Source organism: Aphelocoma coerulescens (genome assembly GCF_041296385.1).
Source record: "Aphelocoma coerulescens isolate FSJ_1873_10779 chromosome Z unlocalized genomic scaffold, UR_Acoe_1.0 ChrZ, whole genome shotgun sequence".
Classification (NCBI taxonomy): Eukaryota; Metazoa; Chordata; class Aves; order Passeriformes; family Corvidae; genus Aphelocoma; species Aphelocoma coerulescens.
Window position 1 is genome coordinate 19,269,108 of NW_027184085.1, and position 26,337 is coordinate 19,295,444.

At 39.0% G+C, this 26,337-nt stretch overlaps 1 protein-coding gene across 3 annotated transcripts in view; it reads left to right on the forward strand.

Moving 5' to 3' along the window:
• Positions 1 to 26,337, forward strand: part of ZSWIM6 (zinc finger SWIM-type containing 6) — a 110,796-nt gene that overhangs the window by 78,343 nt on the left and 6,116 nt on the right. For all 3 annotated transcript variants that reach the window (XM_069001335.1, XM_069001336.1, XM_069001337.1), the window contains 8 exons: positions 8,163 to 8,342; positions 9,906 to 10,082; positions 10,373 to 10,519; positions 13,305 to 13,451; positions 15,852 to 16,112; positions 19,948 to 20,083; positions 25,249 to 25,406; positions 25,932 to 26,095. In XM_069001335.1, the coding sequence (XP_068857436.1) occupies positions 8,163 to 8,342; positions 9,906 to 10,082; positions 10,373 to 10,519; positions 13,305 to 13,451; positions 15,852 to 16,112; positions 19,948 to 20,083; positions 25,249 to 25,406; positions 25,932 to 26,095 (1,370 nt within the window). The remainder of the gene's footprint in view (positions 1 to 8,162; positions 8,343 to 9,905; positions 10,083 to 10,372; positions 10,520 to 13,304; positions 13,452 to 15,851; positions 16,113 to 19,947; positions 20,084 to 25,248; positions 25,407 to 25,931; positions 26,096 to 26,337) is intronic.

The following is a 26,337-nucleotide window of genomic DNA, read 5'->3' on the forward strand; positions in this document are numbered from 1 at the left end:
ATCATGTGCAGTAGTCTGTCTTTGCTGAAGTAGTGGTTACATTAATATTGTTTAGTCTCAGCTGTCATGGTCTTATGGAACACATGTACCCTCAGTTTGTGCACTGAAGGTTACACCTGCTTTTTCACAGAACAAGCTGTTAATTTATGTCTGAATGATTTGTGTTGTTGGAGGTGCTAAATTAATAGTAGGTCAGAGTTAGCATCACAAGACAGTTTTGCTGTTCTAAGACCTGAGTTACAGATGACAACTTAAATTGCTGTCATAGCTCTACAGTGTCTTGGTTGATGGCTGTCACCTTCATTTCCTCAGTGAATGCAGCCAGGCTGCTGTTCTGAAAAGATGGGTTTTGTCCACCTTCTCTGAGGATCATTTCCTTCTTCCTCCATTACTGACATTGCCATAATAGTATGTGAAATGAGGGGGTATGTGAGGCCAGGGTATGACAGTAAATTTTTTTTTTTAGGTAATTTCACAGAATATTCTGAGTCGGAAGGGACCCAGAAGGATCATTGAATCCATCTCATAAGTGAATGGCCCATACAGGGATCAAACCCACAGCCTTGTTATTAGCACCGTGCTCTAACCAACTGAGATAATCCTGTGGTATTTATCAGATTTCAGAAATAATGGTCACAGTAATTACTTTCAGTATGGAAGCATAGCTTGAGGGGTTTATTTAATATTTTTAATCCCATACAGAAAGTTGCTTTTCCATTCTGTTCAGTTGGATGGAAAGTACTTCAGATATTTTTAATTACCCACATTAAAGCAGTTGTTTTTATTCCTGTGATGTTGAACTGATTTACTTATAAATGTCCTAAAAAATGTTGCATGGTGAAGCTGGTGCACAACTCATTGCAGCCCTAACTGTGGAATCATGTCTGATTAAGGACAGAGTTTTACTATAAGCCAGGCTGTTACTTGGTGTTATTTTTTCCTTCCTTAGGCTGCCATTTAATTTTCCAATGCCACTTCTAGTAAATACCCAAGCTACAGAGAAGTGATAGATTCATGGGGTGGACTTACTGAAGCTTCACTAATTTCTTCAAGCTCTACCTGCTGGTCAGCCATCTAGCCTTGTGCTATTTTCCATTTTTCTCTTTTTAATGAATACTGGAGAAAAACCTCAAAAATTGAAAGTCAGAGGTGCAAGAATTTCAATCTGCTTGGGTATGTCAATTCAAGACAGGAAATCCTTTATAATTTTAGATACCTATTACATAGACTAAAAATTTAATAGGGAAGACAGTTCTTCTAAACCCAGAAAAGGTAGCTGAAAATTGTAACTGGAGCTGCAGACGTTTAACAAGAAAACTAGAAATAACATTAGAATTTTGAATAGTGGTAGGCAGCTGGTAAACTGTAACCAGGTGCTGTGCTAGATTCTTGTATTCGAAGTTGTAATTAAAGTATGCTGTTTTTGTAAAAACTGAGCAGTCATGTTTGGACTGGAAGATAAAAGTGACTTGGGAAACGGTAGTGTAGGAAGGAATTCAGACTAGACAATCAGAATGTATTCCTCTGGTCAGATACAGTGCATTATTTACATTCTGTGAGCATAGTTGTGGCAATTTTAATTCCCAGTATGCAAGGGAGTGTTAGCACTTGCTTCATTTTTTTTTTTTTTTTTGGTAAAGGAGAGGTATTTTCATCCCTCTCTCTTATTAATAGCTTGTTTTAATGGACAAACATCTCCTGTTTTGCCTCTTCCTAAAAAAATTAACTGTGAGAGGAATTAATTCATCTCAAGGATAAATTCATACAGAAGTAGCTTAATGCATTTATAGTTAGTAGTCACATTAACTTTTCTTCTGAAAATTCTTGAAGTCTCTGAAGATAGACCGTGACTACTGAGAGTATATTGCTAGTTAAAGTAATTGGTAAAATATCTGATACATATTTTGGGCAGGAGCATACTTTGTCTTCACCACCTAGCTGTAAATACTGGCAACTAGTTGATAAAGGACTATTTTTTAGTCTTTGTGTTAGAGTTAGAAGTGCTTTTGCCTTCAGTTGATAGATTGTAAACAAATGATTAAATAGTTTTCTAAATATGAGGGAAGTTAATCAATGAGGTTCATTTGTAGGTTCTTTATACTTTTCTTTAGCTTTGTAGACTAATAGCCCATGCCTTGCTGCAGTGGTTAGATTATGGAGTACATAGAGATGCATAGAGGGGTGTCTAATGAACATGTGACTGATCCTAAGTGTTCTCTTGGGGAGATCATAGTCGACTGACACACTGTAAACTGCACCTTTCAGGCAAATTCCATTCTTATATGAAACCTTTTGGTTGAATGGCAGAGTGTCTGTAAAGATGCAGGAGTTTTTAAAACATTTAAAAGGTCATAACCCAGAACAACAGGCTCATGCAAAACGTCAGAAGTGTGTGGTTAGTTCCTTATTCCATTGTGCTAAAAGTTGAAAACATAGAAAGAGAAAGCAGAGTTTTGTGACACAGAGATTAGAGCATGTGGTTGCTGATAGCTTAGAATAGAATCTCAGTATGTAAATACCTGTTTCAGCCAAATATGTGTGTGTCTTTAACCCTTGGAGCAGCAGCAGGCAGTAACAAAGGAAAGCTTAAGGAGTTAGGCATTTTATTTTGTCTCTGTTCTACACTTCCACTTTCTGAAGTGCATGCTTGGAGGTTAGCCTGCAGAAGGGCAGTGATTCCCTCATGCCATCGGGGCTGCAGGTAATCTGTTGAATTAATCAGCCCAGCTAGTGTGAAATGCATGGGGAGTGATTATACTATCATACACAATACAACCAGCATGAAGCGCTTGTCAAGACCAATACATCAAAGTTTAATTCAGTAATAGAATGAATTAGAGCAAAATGAAACATTCTGTTCTCCAAGAAACAGAGCACCTATAGAAAGCCTTTTTTTCTGAAGGCTGAACAGAGAAACCAGAATATGTTAAGGAATTTTTATGAATAAAATTGCAACTTGGGTACAACTCAGTGCTGAGAGTAGTTTTCCTTGATGTTCTAATTGAAGGGGGAATAGTCCTGAAGTGCTTTGCCTATCTTTACTATTCTATAAAAGCCACTGTTTAGTTGTAGCAGTCTCTAGTGGGACTTTTGATTATGCTTTGTTTTAGTGGAGATCTCTCCATGCCTGGAGAAGGGCAGCGGCATTGCCAGTTGTTCTGAAGGCACTTGTCCTTCTCGTTCAGAAGCTATAAACACCACACAGTACTTCTTTGAGGTTTACAAGTGGCTCTCCCAGTGGAAGTGGGTATGTGTTTAAAATACAGATGTAAACCACTTTAAACTACTTTGCTAACACTTCGACTTCAAAGTGTTCATAGGTTCTGTTGGCTAGTATTGTTTTTCTTCTGGTACTTTCAGTGCTGGAAAATTATGCTTTTGTAATAGAATTGGTTAGTCTCAGGTGGGACACAATGGCAAGTGTGCAGCAAGTATTGAAGCTGTTTTGTCTGTTGTGCAAAGGGAGTGATCTTGATTACCTGGCTCCATTTTCTTTGAAACGGTCAAATGCTACTCTTGTAGCTTATTTTTTAAGATAAAGTTGTGCATTAATGGAAAGGGTGAAGAAATGTTACAGCACCTGTTTCTTGAATATTTTAATTTTGCAAGTGCCCTGTTTGGTCTAAAGTATATGAAATGTAAAATTCCAAAGCGAAGTCCAGCTCTCAGCTGTTGATTACATAGGTGTTGTATATGACAAAATGCTGCCCCAAGCTCAGCTGTACAGCAGCCCTGACAGATATCATGATGCTTATAGGAAAAGCAGAGTATAATCAAACAGATGAACAGAACTATATTCTGGGTCCTCAGTACTGATCAGTGTCCTAGAACCCCCCTTAAAATTGTTTCCATTGCCACCTTTGCATATAGCGTGGCAAGAGTAAAATATAATGGGATTTATGAAAAGTGAGTGATGCTTAATCTCTTGGGAGAGTCTATACACATCCCTTGCACGTCCTTTAGCTTCATGGATACGTGCATACGCAGGATGGGTAGTTATTCTACGGTTCTGCACTACATCTACTTTTACAGTGACTTAATGCTCTTAATTGTTTTCAGTTTGCATATTTAAATCCTGATCAATGTAAAGGCCTGCTGTCCCTATCTACCCCATAAATTCAAAGGTATGCATGTCTCCAGAGAAACACAAAAGTACTGATGTTCCCTTGTGTGTACAAGGAAAGTCTGCATGTAAAATTTTCCTTTTTTTTTTTTTTGGTGGTGTGACAAACAATAAAGATGAATGATAGCAACACATTTTCAAAAGGAGGTCTGTCTGAACCAAAGGTCTGTTTTGGCAAAGCTGCCCTTTTTTCAGGTCAGGAGATTAATGTTGAATCAAAATAGGCAATTCCTCACTGCAGTGTGACAGTTCTAATATCCTTTCCCTTGTGAAATTAGTATCAAATTGCAGTTGCAACATGTCATATTTTCCAATTATTTTCTGGGGAAAACTTGTATATTGATTTGTGATTGTTTTGCCACTGTACTGTGAGAAGTTTCGTATTGAAAAGACATAGGTTAGAGTCCCGGGATTTAAATGAGAGTTTTAGTTGCGTTTTAGTAGCATGCAGTTTGGGGTGGAAGCAAGATTTGTCAACCTGCTGAGAACCAGTATGGAAAAATAGCTGGGGAAAAAGAGATAGGAAGGAGGGAGAGTTGTGTTAGAGAGAAAAGCAGTCCGTAAACACAAATACTTTCTCTGGGGTTTTGGTGTCTCTTTTTTAAAAATTGTGGTTATTATTTAATGAGACTTTTGCTCATACTGTGGTTGGCATTGGTGACATCATTAAATGTAATCAAAAATGTAAACCTGTGAATGCTAGGAATGTATTTTGGGTAACTTCTTTGGAGTGTAAGCTGTTGCCAACAGCAGTTTCTAGGCTGAAGTCACTGGAAATGGATCCCAATGTGTTTCTTGGAAATTACACATAGCTGTCCTTTGTTTTTTTCCATAGGTCTTACCTGTAGTAAAGGGGGCAAGCATGATCAGCAGTTTCCCCGTATGGGAGCCATCAGGTGGAAAATACAGAATCTCTTGTTGGAGAGCAGGGTAGGCCTTCAGGTTGGCGGTGACATTTAAGGGCTAGCTCAAAGGGCTTCCACTGAGCAGCATCAGAGTGAAATAAGAATATCCTCCAGGCTTCTGCCACTTGGCATGTGATAAAGTCTAGGCAAAAGTGAACATTTTCCTCAGGCTTTTCAGCATGAGGAGCAGGGCAGGAATCAGTGAATTGAAAGAGCCAGAATGGAGCAGATGTCAGGGGAGGGGGAAGGTGTTTAGAGAGCAGAAATAGGAAGAAATATGGAGAGAGATAAGTACACACACTTGGGGTAGGGAGGGAAAGAGGGAAGGAGGACAAAAATCACACCAAAAAAAAAAAAAAAAAAAAAAAACCAACAAAAAAAACCCTCCACCAAAACCACCTAGGAATCCAAATAGGTTGAAGAGTGTGGGGTCATTTGGCATTATGCATCCTGCTTCCAGATGGTAGGCGTTGTGGCACTACAGGAGCTCTTTCTGTTCCCTTTTCTTCATCTGGTGGAGGAGGTTTGTCTCACACTCCTCTTCCTGCAGGGAATCAACCGCTGTCGAAGCTGTTTGAGATCTTAGATATGCATGCAGCTTTCTCTGAAGTCATAGGGAGCAGTGTGCAATTGGGTTCTAGTGAAATTTTAAGTGGTTTGTGAGGAGGTTATTGGAAATACACTTACTCTTTACATAAAAATAGCCTGGATTTCCGAGACAATGACTGCTAACAATGCAGTTAGGTTTGTCATAGTTTCCCACTTGAAACCACAGATATTTTTAAAGAATTTTGGTACTTTGAGTTATCTTTGCCCTCTCCTGCCTCATAGATGTACCACATGTGTAGTGGAGCTTCCTTAGGAGGTTGGTGAATTCTCTTGCCTCTAGTGGTGTTTCTCAGATGTGGAAAAAAAAGGCCACTTACTCTGTATGGGCATGGTGTGACACAGTAGTGTGTGTTCTGCCTTCATAGATGATTGAAATACTTACCAAATGTGGTTAAGATAGTCCACTTTGCTTTTGCTTCAGTCTGAAAACACTGGGAATCTGATTACAGAGTATTACATTGGGGTTTTTTTGTTTGGTTGGATTTTTGGTTTTGGTTTAGTTTTTGGGTTTTTTTTACTTTTTTGTTACATGCTGACATGTACAGTGTAATGCCCTCAAGTGATACTTGATTTTGAAAATAAATAAGCAAGCCCACAATTACTGTTCTCCAAGGCTTTACAATGTGCTGCATCTTGTGTTTTGTTTTGCAGATTGCAAGAAATGTAGTGATTCTGTTTTGGGCAGTTCTGAATCATTGATGATTAATAATAAGAACCAGTTGTAATTTGACTCCTTTTGGAGCGTGAAGTGTGCTGGGAAGTGTGTCTAAAGAAAATTACATGGCTTGATCTTAAGAGAAGTTTTTAAAAGCAGTATTGGCCTTACTCACCCCCATAGCAAGTTTCAGACATGTCCCCAAACTCAAAACACTTACACTTTATCTACTGTGCAGTAGTAAACTGCAGTAGTTCAGTGTGTCTCTGGTGTTCTGAATAGTAACATACAATATTTTGTTCTGGTTTTCAGATTTTTTTGAAAAATGTTAGTCTTGAATAGCAGGAGACTTAACCTTAAGAATCATGCTGTATTTCCACTGGCTCTTGTGCTGTGGCATGCCTGAGTTACTTTAGGAATTAATGTGATGTGATGCCCTGTGGATACAAAAATGCTGCTAGCAAGAATTTTCTTGATGTTTTTTAAGTCCATGAGAGGCTTTTCTCTTGCACAGGAGATAGTAGCGGAGTTCTGTAAACAATGAAACACCTGCAGCCTTGAAAAGTCTTGTTTATGGTATAGTAGAAAAATATTTTGACAATGGATGTTTTAGGATTCTAGCCAATCACCCCCAAGGGGTGGCTGGTCCTTTGTCCAATTGGACTATGAAGAAAAAAGTCTGTAAAAGAGTTTGTAAAATAATTAAATAAATCAATCTTGCTGCACAATTCCTGCCTACTGGATCTTCTCCCTACAGCTGCGGGACATGATGATATACCCTAGGGCATTTTAATAATGCCCTGTGCCCTGGGTATCCATTTTGCATTTTTAGTTGGCAAAGGAATCCTAGAATGTGAGATTTCTATCATTCTAGAAGAACCAGCTGCATTTTTATTCTTTTTTTTTTTTCCAGCCTGTCATGAGCATTGCATAGCCTAAGCATATTCTTGCCATCTCTTTTAGTGTATAAGGCACACTCTTAATGAGCAAATGAACTGTTGCTAAACAGTACTTGCAGATGTCTTCGTGCTTCTGTCAAAGTTCAAGCTGGTGCAGGGACAGCTGATTTAGAGAAAAACCTTTGCATTTGAAAATTGCCACTAGACTCTCAAATGCATTTGTGCCTGCTGTGCTATATATATAGTCTCAGGGAGCAATTTCCAGAGTGATGGTATGTGTAATGTGTCAACACAAATTAGCTTTCCCTTAGGACTCCCTAAGCAGAAAATATAAAACAAATTTTCTAGAGTAACCAAATTACTGAAGTAATTGCCATAAAAATGTCTTATTCTTTTCAGACTGCACAAAACTAGTGTTTACTGGTTATCTGAGACCCAAATGTGTTTAGGAATGAGTTACATGAGTACTTCTGATGGGTTCTGAGTGTGAAAGTATTATGTTTACAAAATGCATGTGTTACTAATGTACTTCTTTGGTTCCTGTAATGCAAAGCTGAAAGATGCATAGTTCTCATTAATATGAAACAACATTCACTTCTGATACAAGAATTAGAAGGAAAACTTGGTTAATGTAACTTCTGTAACTTTATGTGAATTCTTCTTTGCCTTTGACTGATGTTCCTGTCTGATGAGCCATTCATTGGGAGCTCTGGATTTCTAATACAAAAGATCTACTGATGCCTTTTAATTGAGAAGGCTGGCTTGGTACCATCTTTCAGCTGCTTCAGATTGGCCATGCCAGCCCCAACCGCCTGTGTCAGGAATTCAATCTGTGTGGTGTTAAGTGTAGCTGGGAAGCAAGCAGTGTAGCCTTTGAATGGAGAAAAAGTATATGCTGTAGAAGTTTGCAATTAGTCATTGTCTGCTGCATTTTTAATAGAAAATATAATGTAGAAATTTTTTAAAATCAGGTGCTCTGTGGATGTGTATAGTCTTAAATCCCCACTGCAAGTTGGAGCAGAAGTCCAGTTGGCTAAAACAGCTGAAAAAATGGAACAGTGTGGATGTTTGTCCCTGGGAAGATGGAAACCATGGAAACGAGCTGCCCAATTTAACCAATGCTTTGCCTCAGGGTGCAAATGCTAACCAAGGTGAGCCTAAACATGTACATTGACTGTACGTGCAACACACAACATAACCTCTCTCTTGCATACTCTAGCCTTGCAGAATTCAGCACTCTTTCCTGGGAAAAGTAACTTTCTTGTTGAGGACTGACCAGCCAAAATCAGTTTTACTAATACTATCTTTGCAGAAGAACAAATAGGTGTTTTTTAATTGTACTGGGGCTGTAACATTTTCAGAGCAAGTGTTTTGTGTTTCGTTAGGTCTTCTGACTCTTCCCTGGGTGTTTCTAAATATTGTTGCATAAGAATTGGATGCCCTTGAAGTATGTAAAAGCCTGTTGTTTCTTTGCTTGACTGTAATCTAGTATTCCTTCTGGTATTGGGGTTTTCATTTTGCTTGCAGTTACAAAGCCTTGATAGCTATTTAAAGAGAGATCTGTTTAAACTGCATTAAACTTGTATTTGAGAAACTAAAGCATCTCTGTCTGTGGGATGTGCTCTGTATGTGCTGTCTGCATTACGAGGTCTGTGGAGGGCGCAGCTGTAATGCTGCCGTCTTGGAGGAGGTGTCTTTTTATACTTGATGTCATGCTTTCTAATATAAAATGTGATTATCAAATCTGACAGAAGCTTTGTACAGTCCTCTTCAAACAGAGATGACTAATAACTAGGCAAAACGCAGGGTATTTATGCAGGTAAAACTGCTCATAATCCTCAAACCATCAGTGATGATACATATTGCATATAATTGCAATAAAGTTAAAATTAAATTTCTTGGTAGGTGTTAGATCTGCGCTTAGTTGGGTTTTTTGTTGTTTATTTTTCTTGGAAGATTACCTCTGAAGGAAAAAACTTGGTTCATTATTAAATTTCACAGCTAGCCAGGGAGATAAGTTCTTTCACCAAATGACTCCTTACAGAGGTATTTTGCTTGCTCATGATGTTCAGACCAACCTGGACAGGGTATTGATAACTCTGACATGGCTTCTGAACATTGATAGATGCAGTGCCACGTCAATAGAGAAATTTTGCCATAGGAAGATGTCCAGTGAGGATTATGTCACTCCCATGGCTTCAGTACCTCAGTTTATCAGTAGTATTTGTATATGTTCATGACCAACAAAGTTATACAAGTGCTCAAAGTTAATGTCACTTTTCAAAAAGAAAAACTACAAATCAAATCTTTTATGCAGTTTATCCCTCCTTCATTCTGACAAATCTGGATCTAAGGAGGGACGCTAGGGGTGCTTGAGTGCCATAGAGTTTCTAGCTTATTTTAAGGGAGTTTGTACTTGGTGTTGAATGTCCTTCACCTCTAGCACTTCTCTGTGTAAAGTCCTGTCTACCATCAGCCATGCTGGTTTCTAGATGACTCTCTGAGTGCAAGATGAATGGCACACACTTCGTCTGAGCTCTTGGGTAATAACAGGATGTGAAATGTCATCTGCAGGCTGCTTGGTGGAGAGGGGGCAAGGCAGACTGCCATCAGCTGGGGGTTGGTGAATAGACAAAAGACAGGAATACTGTAATTGATTCAAGTATGAATGAGTAAAAAGCTGATGCAGCTTTCTGAACCTGTGAAAATGACAGATTCATCGAACAGGCCACATCGGACAGTGTTCACTCGAGCCATTGAGGCATGCGATCTGCACTGGCAGGACAGCCACTTACAGCACATTATCAGCAGTGACCTATACACCAACTACTGTTACCATGACGACACTGAAAACTTGCTCTTTGACTCTCAGGGGTGGCCCCTCTGGCATGGTAAGTGGCTAAACCGGAAAGATGTTTCCATGACTTGCTGCTTTGTTCATTTTCTGTGGCACTATTTTGAGGGGGGAGGTGGTGGAGAGATGGATGAAAAACCTGGCAAAAAGAACAGAGGCTCCCTTGAAATGTTGGCTCAGAAATAGTCCTTTAAGTCTCTCTTGCATAGTTTTAAAAACAAAACAGAAAAAAATTTAAACAAAAAAGCCCTTTTGAGTAACCTAGGAAAACAGGCTATGGCAGTTATGGAAGCACTGCTATTCTTCAATTATTTTTTTCTGTTATAGAACACGTTCCTACAGCCTGTGCGAGGGTGGATGCGTTACGATCTCATGGATACCCACGAGAAGCACTGAGGCTAGCAATAGCTGTTGTTAATACACTAAGGAGGCAGCAGCAGAAACAGCTGGAAATGTTCCGGGCTCAGAAGAAAGGTAAATGTGGGAAAGAGCAGGACAAAGGGCATGCAAGTTGACAGTAACACCAGGAACTTCGCATGAGGAAACTGGTTTTGAAACTCAAGTGGAAGACATGACTTCTAACTCTTCTGTCTGGGTAGTGCTAATGTCACATTCTGGATGTTAGGGGTTTTCTGTAAACTGTGTTGAGAGCTGTGCAGGGCTCTTACCAGCCTTCTGCAATTTAACTGGCACGATAGGGCATTTGTTCCAGAGGTTTTGGTTACACAATGAAAATAGTCACCCTATGTAATTTAAAGGTTTTTGAACAGGACTTTGCATTTGGTATATGAGGTGTTTAATTTTTTATCTCTGATCTGTAATTTTGCTGAGCTTTATATTCTGAGGGGTAAGCTTGAAGTTGATGTTGAGGATATCAGTGAGGCAAAGTCTGAACTACAAAAAATCATTAAATTCGGCAGTGTATTCCAAGAGAATCTCTTATAATGCTTAAAATTTTAGTTTTTCTGAATAGAGAGGCATTAAGTTTTTGGTGGGATTTTTTTGTTGTTGTTGTTGTTTGATTGGCTGGGGGTTTTTTGGTTTTGAGTTTCTTTTAATGCTGTTTTTTATGACGTATTTTGTGGTATTCCACTGAGCAATACCACTGATTTTTTTGAAGGAGTGATCTCCTTCAGATATAGTTTCTATGTCATGTGATCCTTGCAACCCAAAATAATTCTGCTCTGAGTCTTTTGAGTTTGAAGAGGCAGTGGAAGAAGGGGATGGCTTTGTGAAGAATAGAAGAATGCACGTGGACAAACTGGAATTACTTTCTGAGTTGCTATGCTAATCCTTTAATTCAAATTTTATTTTAGATCTTCTCTGTTACTCTAAACTGTGTGTATCCTCATGCATTTTAGTCAAAATTACCAGTGTGAAATTACAGGTGTGCATTTTTCAAGTGTGTGTTCAGGTGTTTTCCCAGAAATGAGCACTTAGAAGACAAAATACGCACCTAGCTGAAAAAAATTTATCTGCAGTTCTTATGTGCCTCTGTATTTTTTTCCCATGGAGCCAAGGAATAAGGGTTTTTTTGAACACTCTTACTAAGAAGGGAGGTACCTGTGTCAGTGTGTGTGTTTGTACCACTGGCAGGTGTGAGGAGTCTGTTGCAAGTGTGCTGGTTGTAATAGTGCTCCTTTTCCTTCCCAGTTGCTAGTGCAGCATGTAGGCATTCAATACCTCTTTTAAGTTCCTTTCCTTGTGAGCAGTTTCCATCCTGCCCTTAAACAAAGTAGTTTGTTGTTTCTGTGTTGTCACTCACTACTTTTTTTTTTTTTTACTCTCATGGGGAATTTTTAAAAGACTCTCTTTTCATACCATAAAGTGTGCTGCTCTCTATAACCAGAGGAAAACTGCAGCTATAGCCCAGCTTTAGGCTTTAGTTCAGAAAACACCACATGCTTCTACTTAGCTTTTATTCATGTGACTGATCTGATGTCCATGGAGCCACTTGTGTGATTTTAAGTTAAATGTCTCTGACAAGACGATTGAAGCCTTTGGTTGGCATGACACAAGAGAAGCTCATAAGTAGGCACAAAAGAATAAGTAGAACCAAGTGAATCAGTTAAGAAGTCAGTCTGATGAATCCTTCTTGGTAATATTCTTTCCTTCTGCCTGTCTTTAGTACATGCTATTTGTTGGAAATACAATTATTTACTTGGGTTTTTTCATATTACATATCAATGGATGCGTTTAAAAAACCTCTACCATCCTGGCAGTGTGTCTCTGTTTCAGTATGTAGTCCCACACATTTAAATAGGGGGAAGCAGGACTTAAAAGTTTAATGCATATGGTTACTCAGATATATGATGCTTTGTGAACAAGGGAGAGCAAAGGGAGGTACAAGTTAATGTGTGACAGGCAGAAAAGCAGGGCAGCCATAATGGCTTGTATTCAATTTTTAAAGGGTCACCAATAATGCATCTGATCTCTCATACTTCAGTTGTGTCTGTATGTCTAGGAGGAAGAAAGCTGGGAGAGTCAAAGGGGAGTTGTTGCCGTCTGACTCAGATTTGGGGAATCTCTAATACCTGCTATCACAATCACAATTCCTCCAATTCATTGCACTTAACATTTTTTTCTGTGTTCTAACCAAGTAAAGGGTAGGGGCAACAGAAAAAAATTCATGAAGGTATTTGTGGGCTGAAATCTTAAAAGGAGCAAAAATACACTTGATCCTATTAAAAGACAATTTTTTCTTGTATACCTCATTTAAACATTTGATTCTTTTTACGTAACCATCATCCTGAGTTCAGTGCAGAGAGAGGTGCTGGATAAGCTCACAATTTATGAAATTGGAACATATTTTAGAATATTTTAATTTATTTCAGTTCTATCAGATTAACTTAAAAATGTAAAAAGGGTACTGTGTCTTTTTGAGCAAGGAAATCATTGTAAATATTTTACCAAAAAAGTCTTTGTTGTAATTCTTCAAGCAGACGTTTTTAGAAGAGTTCTAGTAGAATCAAGAAAGGGATTTGAAAAGACATTGCCGTTGAAATTTTTGACCCATAATACACTTTGCTAGTGCTCAAAAAGGATGGCTTCCGTTCTTTCTCTTTTCTTATTCCTCATTTACATATTCACCAAGGGCAGTGAATTCACCCTGAAAGATTTTCTATGCAGAAGCTACTGGAAATACTTTGAATTCTGTACTGAGAGCTTTTTAAGCAGTTTTACTTGTGTAATTGTTTTGATGGGCTAATGTGAGCTCTCTTTCCCTCCCTCCCTCCTCTGTGTGCGTTTTTTGCCACAGAACTTCTCCACAGGGGAGCAACCTCAATAACGAATCTTGAAGGCTGGGTGGGACACCCTCTGGACCCCATTGGCACCCTTTTTGGTAGCCTGATGGAAGCCTGCAGGGTGGATGATGACAGCTTCCATGGATTCTCCGATTTCACGGGTAAGACCAAGCAAAGGCAGCAGTCTGGTACATTTCTTCATTTACTAGAGGTATTTTTCTGTGTTGCTTTTTTGAATCAGTTTCAAAGCCACTGTTTTTATAGTATAAGAGCTCACATTTGCATTCCTTAGGGAAACAGAATCTGAAGGGGGAGAAAATGTTTAAAGTAAGAAAGCACTTAAAAATTACCAGTTACTCATTCTTGAAGAAAATTCCGTATTTCACATTTGAAATAAAACCCAATACAACTTCGTAGCAGCAGTCTTCTCCACATACATTGCACTGTCCTCTTTCTGAGAAATTGTAGGAAAGCACTGGAGCAGAGTGTTGCTGAGTGTTGGAAAGCACCTCTGGAGATGATCTAGTCCACCTGGTCTGCTTGTAGCAGGGTTATCTAGAGCAGCACATTGCTCAGGTCTGTGTCCAGTTGGGTTTTGAATAACTTCAAGAGTGAAGACTATACAGCCTTCCAGGGCAACTTCCTGCAATGTTCAACCACCCTCATAGTTAAAAAGTGTTTTCTTGTGCTCAGATGGAATTTCCTGTATTTCAGTTTGTGCCCATTGCCTCTTGTCCTGTCACAGGATACCACTGAGAAGAGTCTGGCACTGTCTTCTTTACATTCTCCCATCAGATATTTATACATTTTGGTAAGATCCTCCTGAGCCCTCTCTTTTCCAGGCTAAATAATCCCACCTCTGTCACTCTCATTTATGAGAGATGCTGCAGTCCCTTAATCGTCTTTGTGTTCCTACACTGGATGTACTACAGCATGCCCATGTGCTGGGGAGCCCACAACTGGACACAGCACTCCAGATGTGGACTCACTAGTGCTGAGCAGATGGGCAAGATCACTTCCCTCAACCTGCTGGCAACACTCCTAATACAGCCCTGGATGTTACTGGATTACTTAGCTACAGTGTACATAATACTCCAAAACCATGACAAAACACTTAAAATTGGTAGACATACATAGTCTGGTAGGAGTTGGAAAGTACGTTGCTATATCAATACATAATTTAGGATAGGGATAGGATAGGGATAGGATAGGGATAGGATAGGGATAGGATAGGGATAGGATAGGGATAGGATAGGGATAGGATAGGGACAGGATAGGATAGGATAGGATAGGATAGGATAGGATAGGATAGGATAGGATAGGATAGGATAGGATAGGATAGGATAGGATAGGATAGGATAGGATAGGATAGGATAGGATAGGATAGGATAGGATAGGATAGGATAGGATAGGATAGGTACAGCCATTTCAATTTCAGTATTTGCTCCCCGGGAGTTTAGCTGATTAATTCCTTAGTCTCTTCCCACCTTTGGGGGAGCTTCTTAACACTACTAGTATGGACAGAAACTGGATTGATTTTTTTACCTGGAGCTCTTTTATATACACATCCACAGTCTTCTTGGGGCTTTGTCTTAAAACTCCTTTTATTCAATTAGATTTTCTTCAGTAAATTTCTACTCGCCTACCCACCAGTTCTGGAAAAACTTTTAATTAAAAAATTTGGAAATCAAATTCTCTGCTGTTACTAAATACCAAAACAACCCCATGAAATAAAAACCTTGTGTGTTGAAAAGTAACTTCCTTCTGCACACGCATATTTGATCTTCCAGGTGCATTCATCCTTTCCATTTGTTGCAGTTGCCCATCTCCTTACATCTGACAATTACAACTTTTTGTTCCCAAATTAGTCTGTAAAGTGCTACAAGCTGGAATAGCATTTTGTCGTATGTTGTGTCTGTTAAATGCCAAATGAATTGGTAGCACTCTTTAAAGCAGTTGATGGCTTGACCTATGTGGAATTTGCTTGTAACTGTTACTAAAAGTAGAACTTCTAATGTTAACAATATGCATTTTTATCATAAACACAAGTGTAACAAATCAGAAGCCTGGAAAGAGTGCTAGCAAACAGAGCATATATTAAAGGTGTGGAGTTCCCAGGCCTATTGTATTTGCACAGTTCTAATAGCTTCAACTGAAATGTATGTAGGTGTATAAGCACTTTTCCCTTCTCTTGCACATCAGAGCTTTAAGGAAATATAGAAATGGGTGGGGAAAGAAATTGGAATGGATCTTGCAATTTTGGCCTCATTAACACAAAGCTAGAGGAACTGCCTTTTTTAATATTGCACAGTTTAAAAACAAAAACTTTTATTTTTACTTGAGTGGGTTATTTAAAACCAAATTCTTTTTGAGTATTTCTGCTATGTGGAATTAGATGACATATTTTATATTTGAGTGTTGTATTTTGAGACTGGCTAATAATTTAAATAATTTTAAAACATTCATACTAACAGTGGAAGCTTTTGTGTATGTGGCATTGTAGGCAGATTGTGGGTTAAAATGGTTTGCTGATGTGTTTTTCTTTCTGTCACCCCTTACAGAGAACCTGGGGCAATGCAAATCTCTGGAGTACCAGCACCTGCCTGCACACAAATTCTTAGAAGAAGGGGAATCTTACTTAACACTGGCTGTGGAAGTAGCATTGATAGGGCTGGGACAGCAGCGAGTAATGCCAGATGGGTTGTATGCACAAGAGAAGGTTTGTCGAAATGAGGAGCAGCTCATTTCTAAGCTACAGGAAATTGAATTGGATGATACTCTGGTGAAGATTTTTCGAAAACAAGCAGTCTTCCTATTAGAAGGTAGCTGAATATAGATGCTAACTGCTTCTCTAAACTGTCTCCACTTAAACAAGCACACAGAACTAGTGTTGCTGTAGAAACTGCCTTACATGCTTCGGAGGGCTTTTTTACTTAGAACTCCATTAAAGTTTTTACCAAATCTCTTACAAAAATTGACATACTTTAGGTATCTTATGACTGTAGAGATAAGGCATATATTGACCTATAAACCTTTTGTTTTAATTTTGAATACACTTCATTCTTTACATTTGTTGCATGTCATAATCTCAATAACCTGATTATACACTCCACGCTATTATATTATATAGACATCAGTTATCAACAGTTCCTAGGTATCAAAATTCTAAGTATTCCTTGTATTCTGCAAAAGGCACTATACTGGCAGCTTTATAAATGTATGAAGATTTTGACCACTGTTCCCAAGTGAAGAGCTCAGAAAATTCACATGTAATTCCTGAGGCAGAAATGTAACATTTTATTTGTGAAAATCAAGAAAACTACTTGCCTTTTAAGTTTATATCATAGGTGGAAATTAAAATATTTGGTCAAATATTGTGGCTTAAGGTCTGGTCTTGTGTGTACGTTCTGACCATGGCACACAATTTGTGTTTTGGAATTAGGCAGTGTTGAAATAGAATCTGTACACAGAAGGGCATACTTTTGCCTTAACTTTTAAAAAGGCTTAACTTGTAGCACTTAAACATCATGTTCAGATGTTCAGAGAGTGGTGTCATGGGTTCCAAGGTTGCCTTTCTGGCTTTTGTTCTTTTTCAATGGAAGAAAAAAACTTCAGGGGAACAAATTAGCCAAAGGCATAGTCCTGGTTTTGAGTGCATGCACATGGCTTGAAGGGAGTGTGGTACTGCCCTAGGTAAGTTGTGAAATTGTTACACAACAGTCAGGTTTTGCTCCTTTTTTGTAACATGTTAGTCTTGTAAAACTTCGTCTGTTATGGAAGAGGTACACAATATGTTGCTTAGGGTTCCCAGCTCTAAGTCACTGTTTTTACCCAGATTTGAAACTGCAGAGAAGCTGCAACATAGGGAGAGTTTCCATCATGGTGTGACTGTACTGCTGCTTTATGACCTTTGGGCAAGAAAAGCTACTGTCTAGATCTAGATATTAACATGAAGGATTCCTCTGGATTATAAAATCAGTTTGCTGCATCTGTTTACTGGTAAGGATGCTTTATGAGGAAAAGGCAGGATTTCTCTGACATATTTTCTGATAATTTAGTTTACTGCTTTGATCACTGAATTTTTTAATGTTTTCTTAGTTGATCATAGCAGGAAGTCTGCTAATAAAACTGCCTAAAGAATTCCCATTGTGAGCAATGTGCAATGATTGTCTTGCATTAGTGTGAGATGAGGAATCTGGCTTTCCTGCAATAGTTTCAGTTAGGCAGAAAACTCCACATTAGGCAGAAAGTGCCTGCTTACATGGAGGAAAAGCTGTGCAGTGATTTAAGGTGCTAATCATACAAATTGTTTTTAGTTAAAATTCTGTGGATACAATAAAGAAAACTTAATCCAATATTAAGCCAATTTCTATGCTATTAATGCAGATAAATGCATGCTGTATGTAGCTACCATTTGAGTGCGTGGGAAAGCAGAGCATAAGACTGTTTTGCAAGAGCTGTTCTGATTTTTTGCTTGACTGCTAAGTTAATAGCAGAATGTATTTTCATATAAATGCTTTGTCATGTATTCTTTGTGTCCTCACTGGGTTTCTGACTGGACCACCAACCAGCAAACATACATGAAATGGCTTCTTTCATTCAAGCAATGCCAGCTAGTTTTGAATGGCTTTCAACTTCATTTTAAATGATTATGAGACACACTGTCACCTACTAAATCTTCATTGACATTTCCTTTGCAATCAGCCCCACTCTTTAGAAATGCCCACCTATGGAGCTCAGAATTTTTTCGTGCCTAGTGATTTCTATCCTTGTATGTTGTGCTAAAGCCCCAGTCAAAAATGTTGCTGAAACAGAAATGAACTCACACAGCCATCCATCCATCCATCCATCCATCCATCCATCCATCCATCCATCCATCCATCCTTTCAAGTGTGATGTAGTCTCTAATAGAAGTAGTAGTAATTTCTGGGAGTGCTGGGTGCTATCTGTGCATTAATAGTCCAGTAATATTTAATATAAGATTCTTATTCTGTATTTTGCAACATTTAATGCCTGAACCTCTTGTCTCTGAAGTCAGAAAACTGTTTGACACAGTTTTCCTATTAGCAGGAATAACAGTCTTAAGTATGTAGGAAAAACGTAGAAATAGGATTCATATGCGCTGTGAACATTTGAAACTCAGCAAGTAAATAGTTGCATTTAACTTTGTTGTTATTGATCATGATGCTGCTGTTACCAAGTTGAAATCTACGCTTTACTGAATGAATAAAATCCATTGCCCCAATAATGGGGATAATTTGCACATAAAAAAATAGAAGTTTTTAAATTATGTGGGTATAATGGACTAACAGAGCCAGTTTTGGTGCATGATCTGACCTAGTGTTCATCATCATAGAATTGTTCAGGTTGGAAAAGACTAATAAGATTGCTGAGTCCAGCCATTAACCCAGCCACCACTTTGTTCACTACTAAACCATGTCCCTAAGTGACACACTGGCACTTTATTTGAACACTTTCAAAGATGGTGATTCCACCACTGCCTTGGGCAGCCTGTTCCAATTCCTGACCACCCTTTCAGTTAAGAAGTTTTTCCTGATACCCAATCTAAACCTCCCATGGCACAACCTGAGGCCATTTCTTCTCATCCTGTCTCTGGTTACCTGGAAGAAGAGACAGACCCCAAGCTGGCCCCAACCTCCTTTCAGGCAGTTGTAAAGAGTGATAAGGTCACCCCTGGGCTTCCTTTTTTGCAGGCTAAACACCCCCAGCTCCCTCAGCTGCTCCTCACAGGACTTGTGCTCCAAACCCTTCCCCAGCTCCATTGCCCTTCTCTGGACTCCCTCCAGCCCCTCAATGTCTTTCTTGGAGTGAGGGGCCCAGAACTGGACACAGCACTCGAGGTGTGGCCTCACCAGTTCAGGGGGACAATCCCTGCCCTGGTTCTGCTGATCCAGGCCAGGATGCCATTGGCCTTCTTGGCAGCCTGGGCATACCCTGGCTCATGCTGAGCTGCTGTTGACCACCACCCCCAGGTCCTTTTCCACTGAGTAGCTTTCCAGTTACTCTGTCCCCAGCCTGTGGAGCTCTCTGGGCTTGTTGTGACCCAAGGGCAGGACCTGGAACTTGAGTCGTGACCAAGTCCAGACCAGTGGGTTATTTAAATTCTAATGTCAGATGAGACATTTGAGGGATCAGGTGCTGCTGTGGTGATTGTTCATGTAATTTCAATTAAAGATATCCATTTTTCTACTGTCATTGTTCTTTTTTCCTGGTGAATTTGTGATAAAGCACTGGCACATGGGGTTCATAGGTATTGATGTGCATAATTGTGTGGAGGCAAAGCTAGGATTAAGACTTTCTACTTTTGCATACCAGGCATGTTGAATTAGCCCCATGGAGTACTGTAACCATTCTGTCACTTGTATAAGCACTGGTAGTGTGTTTAATATGTTACAATTTGCAGTCAGTTTTGTTTTCCTAAATAATAACATGGTATTTAATATACAAGTAATACATTGTATTTATGTGATGTATTATATATTTCACTGAAAATAACAATGCAACTTCACCTTTTGTACAGTAGGCTCTATCTTTGAATACCACTTCTAGCTGAAGGTGTAGTGAATGCTTTTAAAGATTCAGAAGTTGGGGTTTAGCAGTTTGTAAAGACTGACATTCTGTTTCTTTTTCCTGCAGGTGGACCATATAGTGGCTTAGGTGAAGTCATCCATCGAGAGAGTGTTCCAATGCACACATTTGCCAAGTATCTCTTCACCTCTCTCCTACCTCATGATGCTGAATTGGCATACAAAACTGCACTGAGAGCCATGCGGTACGTATTCATGAGCTGTCCAGAAAGAGCATGAGTAGTGGATATGGAAAGGGGGAAAAGGTTTGGTAATCAAGACTTAGTCTCTTTTTCTAAAATACGTGTTCTTCCATTCAAGGAGGTACTATTTTGGTTCTGTCATCTATAAAAGTAAATGGTATCTGTAGTAACTATATAATAATAATTTATAAATGTACAATTAGTGTTTATGTAGACTTGTAAAACAGGATTTTCCGTTTCAAATACTTCTAGAATCCCACACCTGGGGCACAAGATTTTGTGTTACACAGCCACTTTAGCACATGCATTCTCCCACAGATGTGGTTGTGTGTGTATATTGATATTGGTAATGAAATAAGGAAAGAGGTATTTCACCATAAATCTTGGCATTGTCTGCTGCTTAGTCTGCTCAGCAGGACAATTTGTTTCCCTGGCCTTCTTTATAAATTGACTTTTAATGATGGATTTGAAACCATGTAGTGTGGTCAGAGCCTGTACATTTTTTAGTGCATCATAACATCTTGGCCTCTTCTGGGTGAATGTTGGGATTTAAATGGAGTGCATCCAATGTTTGACAAACAGAATTTATTGTTTGCCTCCCATTTGTCTTCAGTAATCAGGAAAAAGATGTTTGTCGGGTAGTGTTCACTGTGTGCTGTCTCTGTCTCAGGGTGGGCCAGATTGGTAATGGTATCTAAGAAAAGACTTCTGAACGAGTTTTCAAGGACCTAAATGATGAGTGATAAATCTGCTGTCCACGTAGAATGCGGGTATTAAAGTGGTTTCATCTGAATTGTCTGCTCACTATCAAGAACCTAGTAGTTGATGATTGACAAAGAATAGCCACAGCTGAATACTAAGAGCAGTCATGTCCTAGATTATAAAAAAGAAAAAATGTTGCATTTTCCTGGTCATTTTCACCCAGCATGATTGCACACTGATTGAAGGACATCCTATCCACATGAAGAGTATTTCGCTTCATGGAGCGGGTTGTGTCTGTATGGTTTGGAGGTGCTTGTTCTGGAGCTACTCCCTCCAAAAAGCTAAACAAGGAGAAAACAATTCCTGTGTTGAAAGGACTGAACGGGAAGCCATGCATAAGAACATACTATAGCTACTACCAGTTCAGGCCAAAGGTCTGCTTAGCCTGTTGAGTATTTTCCTGCCTCCAAGAGTGTCTAGTAATGGATGTTATGGTAACAGTCTAAAAAATATGAAGAGTGACCTTGTATAGTTGCTGGTTATAATTAGCATTTTAGGAAACTGATTGATGTTCTGGTTTGGCCCAATTTAGAAAGATATCCACTGAGGGAAGGCACAACCACCCCTCCCCCACCAGGTTCGGGAAAAAATAAATTTTCCTCGAAGGAAGGTGAAGGAGATAAAACTGTTTATTTAACAAACACACAGGAAAGGATAATAATGCTAAATAATAAAATCTGTCGCTGTGGAGGAAAAAACCTGGGAAAGTGTCAGAGTCCTCCCTTTGGTCTCCTTGGAGCTGGGGCTTGGCCCAAGGCCAGGCCCTCTGTGCCCGGTGGAAAGTGCTCTGATGTTAAAGCAGTCAAGCAGTCCAGTAGAAAAGGGAAAAAATCCAAAATTCCAGGGAAGGAAAAATTCAACTCTCAGTCTCTCTCTGGAGAAAAAGCAGCTGAACCACTGGCTAAAAAACTGTCCTGGGAGCATCAAGCTTCCTCCCTCCCCTGCCACAGTTGGGAAAAACCAATTGCTATCTCTGTGTGACCTTGAACAAGCTGCAAACTGCTTTGAAAAGTTTTGCTCAGTTTTTTCCTTCCCCCTCTCAGGCTCAGTTTAGAGGCATACAAAGACACAAAAATTAATTTCTGGGCATAGGCAGTGATATGGGATACACATCATAAGGTCACCCCAAGACAATTGAGAAGACAAAAAGGCCGTTACGGGTGAACTATTGAGAACATTGAAATGTATTATCAGAAAGCTACCTGGGCCACTTAAGTTTGCTAGTCTTCTTCTATCTCAAGGTAAGTACATCAATAACTGATCATATTAGAACAGGAAGATAGTAAAAAAATTGATAGGGGTTTTTTGGTTGGTTTGTTTTGGTTTTGGTTTTTGTTGTTTCTGTGGTTGGTTTGGTTGTGTTTGGGTTGGGTTTTTGTTAAGCAAAAAAGGTTAATTATTTTATAAAACATACTTGTGTCTTGTATTTGCTTTCAGTTACTACCTTAAAGTGTTTCTCAAGAGGTAGTTTGTGTGGATTTTTCCTCCTTAAACTAAGGTACTGAAATGATCCTTCAAGGCTGGAGTAGTCACCCATCAGCAGCTTTCCTGAATGCCCCAGTGAACATGGTGTCATTATGCAGTTTCACTTCAACAAGGATTTGCCCAGAAACCAGTCATAACTGATAACTTCTTTTTTGGAAGTTTCCTTTCTCAGCTAGAAAAACAAGCAAGACACTTAAAGATCCAAATGATGAAATCTCCAGTTAGTCTTGTGTAGCTCTAGCCCTCATTTGCTATAAAGCTGTCATCCCAATCAAAGAAGTTACTTTTCAAATAGACCAGTAAAAGAAAGAGTTGTATTTTTGTTTCCATCTGGTAAAATCACAGGAGACGTCAGTGAAATCAGGGCTGTTTTCTGTCCATAGTCATTTTTTCATCACTTTATAAGACAGATGAAAATTCAGCCCTAGACAGTAATCATTATTTTTGTAGTTTGATATTTGGCACTCTTCAGAAATGTGTACTGCTGTCTTGAACTGTGATGATGGCAGATTTAGACACTTTCTATTCCATCTCTGACTGCATTCTTCTGCACTTAATAAATTCTCCTGAAGAGGGATGATTATTCTTTCCATTCACACCAAAGTGTTAGTTCAGTGAATAAAGGACTCCCAATACAAACCAAATGAAAAAGTAATGTAATGCTGCCTTGAGAGCATAAGAATAAAGCAAACATGAAGATTGACTATCTCTCTCATGGCTGAGAGGTTGAGTGGATCAGAAGATGAAAACTTGAGCATCTTGTCTGCCATGGGAAGGAAGAAATGGCTGTGGCAAGGACAGAAATCTCATGTGGAAGTTAGTAAAGGTGCTGCATGGAAACTCTACAGCTGCTCATGCTTTTAGAAGTGAAGCATATTTCTTTTCTCACTTCAACATTTATTAAAGAAGTTAATTTCCCAAGATCACAGCTATTTGCTCTTCAGATAGGAATGTTTAGTGTCAGTCTGCATATGAGTCTACATGGGTCAGTTACCCATGGTGGCAGCTCAAGAGTATTTAACCTCTCTGTATTCAAAAACAGTGTGTAATTTTTTGAGACCTATTTTAGTGTGTGGAACACTTAATATGAAATAAATGGAAACTGAGACCACAAAGCCTTTCATGCATGCACCTCAGGTCTGCAAGGACAGGGTTGTGCAGTCCTTGATGGTCACTTCTATCTACAGTTTTCTACTTGCAGCACTAAAACATATGGACCACAGCCTTGGAGAATGTGGCTCTGCAGTGACCGAGTTGACTGCTCACTTGGAATCTGAGCTTGAATATTTGGCTTAGTTTGGCTGATCCCTTCTTAAGCCTGAATTTCACCCAGGCTTTGGGAGCCAGACTTTAATGGTGATGTTTAATCACAAGGTAGCTTTGCTAAGACCTGGCTAAATAATTGATGTTTCAAAGAGGGGAAGAAGGTCAAGAATGCTAAATCTGCTTGTGCTTTTCTGGTGTTCCCTGACCTTGCCAAAATTGCATGAAAGCCACTGATTCATAGCAGCATTTCTTTTCACAGCAAAAGAGCACAGAAACCAGCAGTGAAATTCGAAGTGACAAAAGGTTTCTCCAAAACAACCTTTCTTTCATGCTTTTTGCCTATTTACTGTTACTCATAACCTACTAATCCTGTCCTTCATTTAATAGTTAGGATTTTTTCTGTTCACTGAAACTATCTTATAATGCACTTCTGCAACCTCACTCTATACTTGGAAAAAATCAGCTTTAGAGTTTATGTATATAGAGAGGCATCTTAGTGGTGCTAGAGAATAGATTTGATTTGATACGAGTGAAAAGGGAAGGCTTCAAGGTTTTTTTTCATATTTTTATGCACTTACATGTGTCTGATAGTTATTTGGGTGGTGTGTTATATTTTATATGCCTTCCAGATGCTTTCCCATATATTCAAAATTACCTTTCTTAGTGAATTCTTAAATATACTACTATACTATACTATATTATTATTATCCTAATATATCATATGCTTCAGGAATCTAAAAAAAAAAAACGGATGGAACTTAAATCCATCTTACCGCAAAAAAAAAAAGTCATACTCCACAGCTGCTTACAGAACTTAGGTATTTCTTTAAGAAATTATAACTTACGTTAAATGAGCTTACTCCATCACTGAAAACACAGTGCATTGGATTTTTCAATGTTGGGTAGTTGCAATTCTGTTGAAAAAAGAGATGCAACTTCCTTGATCCTCTCCGATGACTTTCTTCTACAAAATCATTTGCATATAAAAGCTGTTAGAAACAGACCTCAGATACTAAGAAGCACCAAGAAGCTAAGCACTGCAAAAGCTTTTCTTCTGGACATTGCCTTATTACTATTTCTTTAACCTTTTATATGCTGAAATTCTGCTTAATTGTATTGAATAAAAATGCCTGGTTTTGTTCACTCCTGCTTTTTATACTGGCATTTATAGAGTATCTGCTATACTGTCTTTATTTAGTGTATTGCAAGGGCTATCAGTTGAGTCTTTTGCTGTGGGCTGTCACTTGGATTTTGGTAGTCAACAACACATGAATTTAAATTTTTTAAGTATGAATATTCCTTTGGTGATAAGACTGTTGCTGATTGATGAATACTCGATGAGAAAATGGAGTCTGAAAATAATTTTAAAGGAAACTTCTCTGTCACTGCTGTTTGGGACCCTAACATCAGTTTATGGCACATTATAAAGTATTGGTAGGTTAAAGGTTAACTTGCCTATTGATGTAGGCAAGTTTGGCAAGTGGACTTTTGAGATTCCCCAAGAAGAGAAGTGGTTTTCTGATTTTTTTTTTTTTTCTGAAACTGAAAAAGCATATTGCATAGACAATACCAAGTATTCTTGCAGCTTTAGTTTAGCTCGTGAGCAACCAGATGTAATAGTGGTTTAATGAAAGAGGATTTCTTACTTATTTCAGATTGCTGGTACTGGAATCCACAGCTCCTTCAGGAGACCTGTCCCGCCCTCACCACATTGCATCTGTTGTTCCAAACCGGTATCCCCGCTGGTTCACCCTAAGTCACATTGAATCCCAGCAGTGTGAGCTGGCGTCAACCATGCTAACAGCAGCCAAAGGTACATTGCTGTCAGTTATGTACTCAACTAAATGTAAGCTTTTAATATTGTATGGGTAAACAGATCATAAAACTTGAATTTAGGAATCCAGATCACAGTTTGACACGAGTTTGAAACGGGTACGACAAACTGAACTGGCTTAAATTTGTCATGTAATTTTCTAGCAAAGTAGGTAATTTAGTTAGCTGGTACTAGATGAGCTTGGTATGAGGCTGATGAGACAGCTTTTTGTTCTCCTGACACATGACATTGACTATGAGACACAGGAGCAGACAAGTCACTTCTAAAATTCACAAATCAGAGTGACTTTTGGCCCTGCACTGCACTAACACCTTCAGACAGAAGAGTTTGTGCTCTCTGGTATCTTTCATTCATACGTGATTTTATTATGGAAGGTTTCTGAAAACAAAGTGTGTATAACTGAAACATCATGTTCTTGCATAGCAATGTCAGGCTCAGTTATAATGGATCTCTGGGTGTTTTGGAAGCTTGTTCTCTTTTGGTGATTCTGTTTACACCTTGCAGGTGATGTTCGGAGACTGGAAACAGTGTTAGAATCCATCCAGAAAAATATACACTCCTCATCACACATCTTCAAACTTGCCCAGGATGCATTTAAAATAGCAACACTCATGGATAGCTTGCCAGATATAACTCTTCTGAAAGTTTCTCTGGAGTTGGGCCTTCAGGTATTTCCGTCATTTGTTGTTATTATAATAGAAGAAATAAATTTGATGCAGTGTTGGTGGGTGTAGCTTTTAAGCATGGGAAAGGATACCGTCTTTGGGCTCTGTCTTGACTTGGTTTTAAGTTCTGTTTTCTAGTTCAAGGCTCAATGTACTGGTAAACACAGACAAAGAATCTGCACAGCCCCTTTGTGCCATTCAGGGGGAACACAGAGCTGGCATTCGCTGGCTGCACTTTTTGGTTC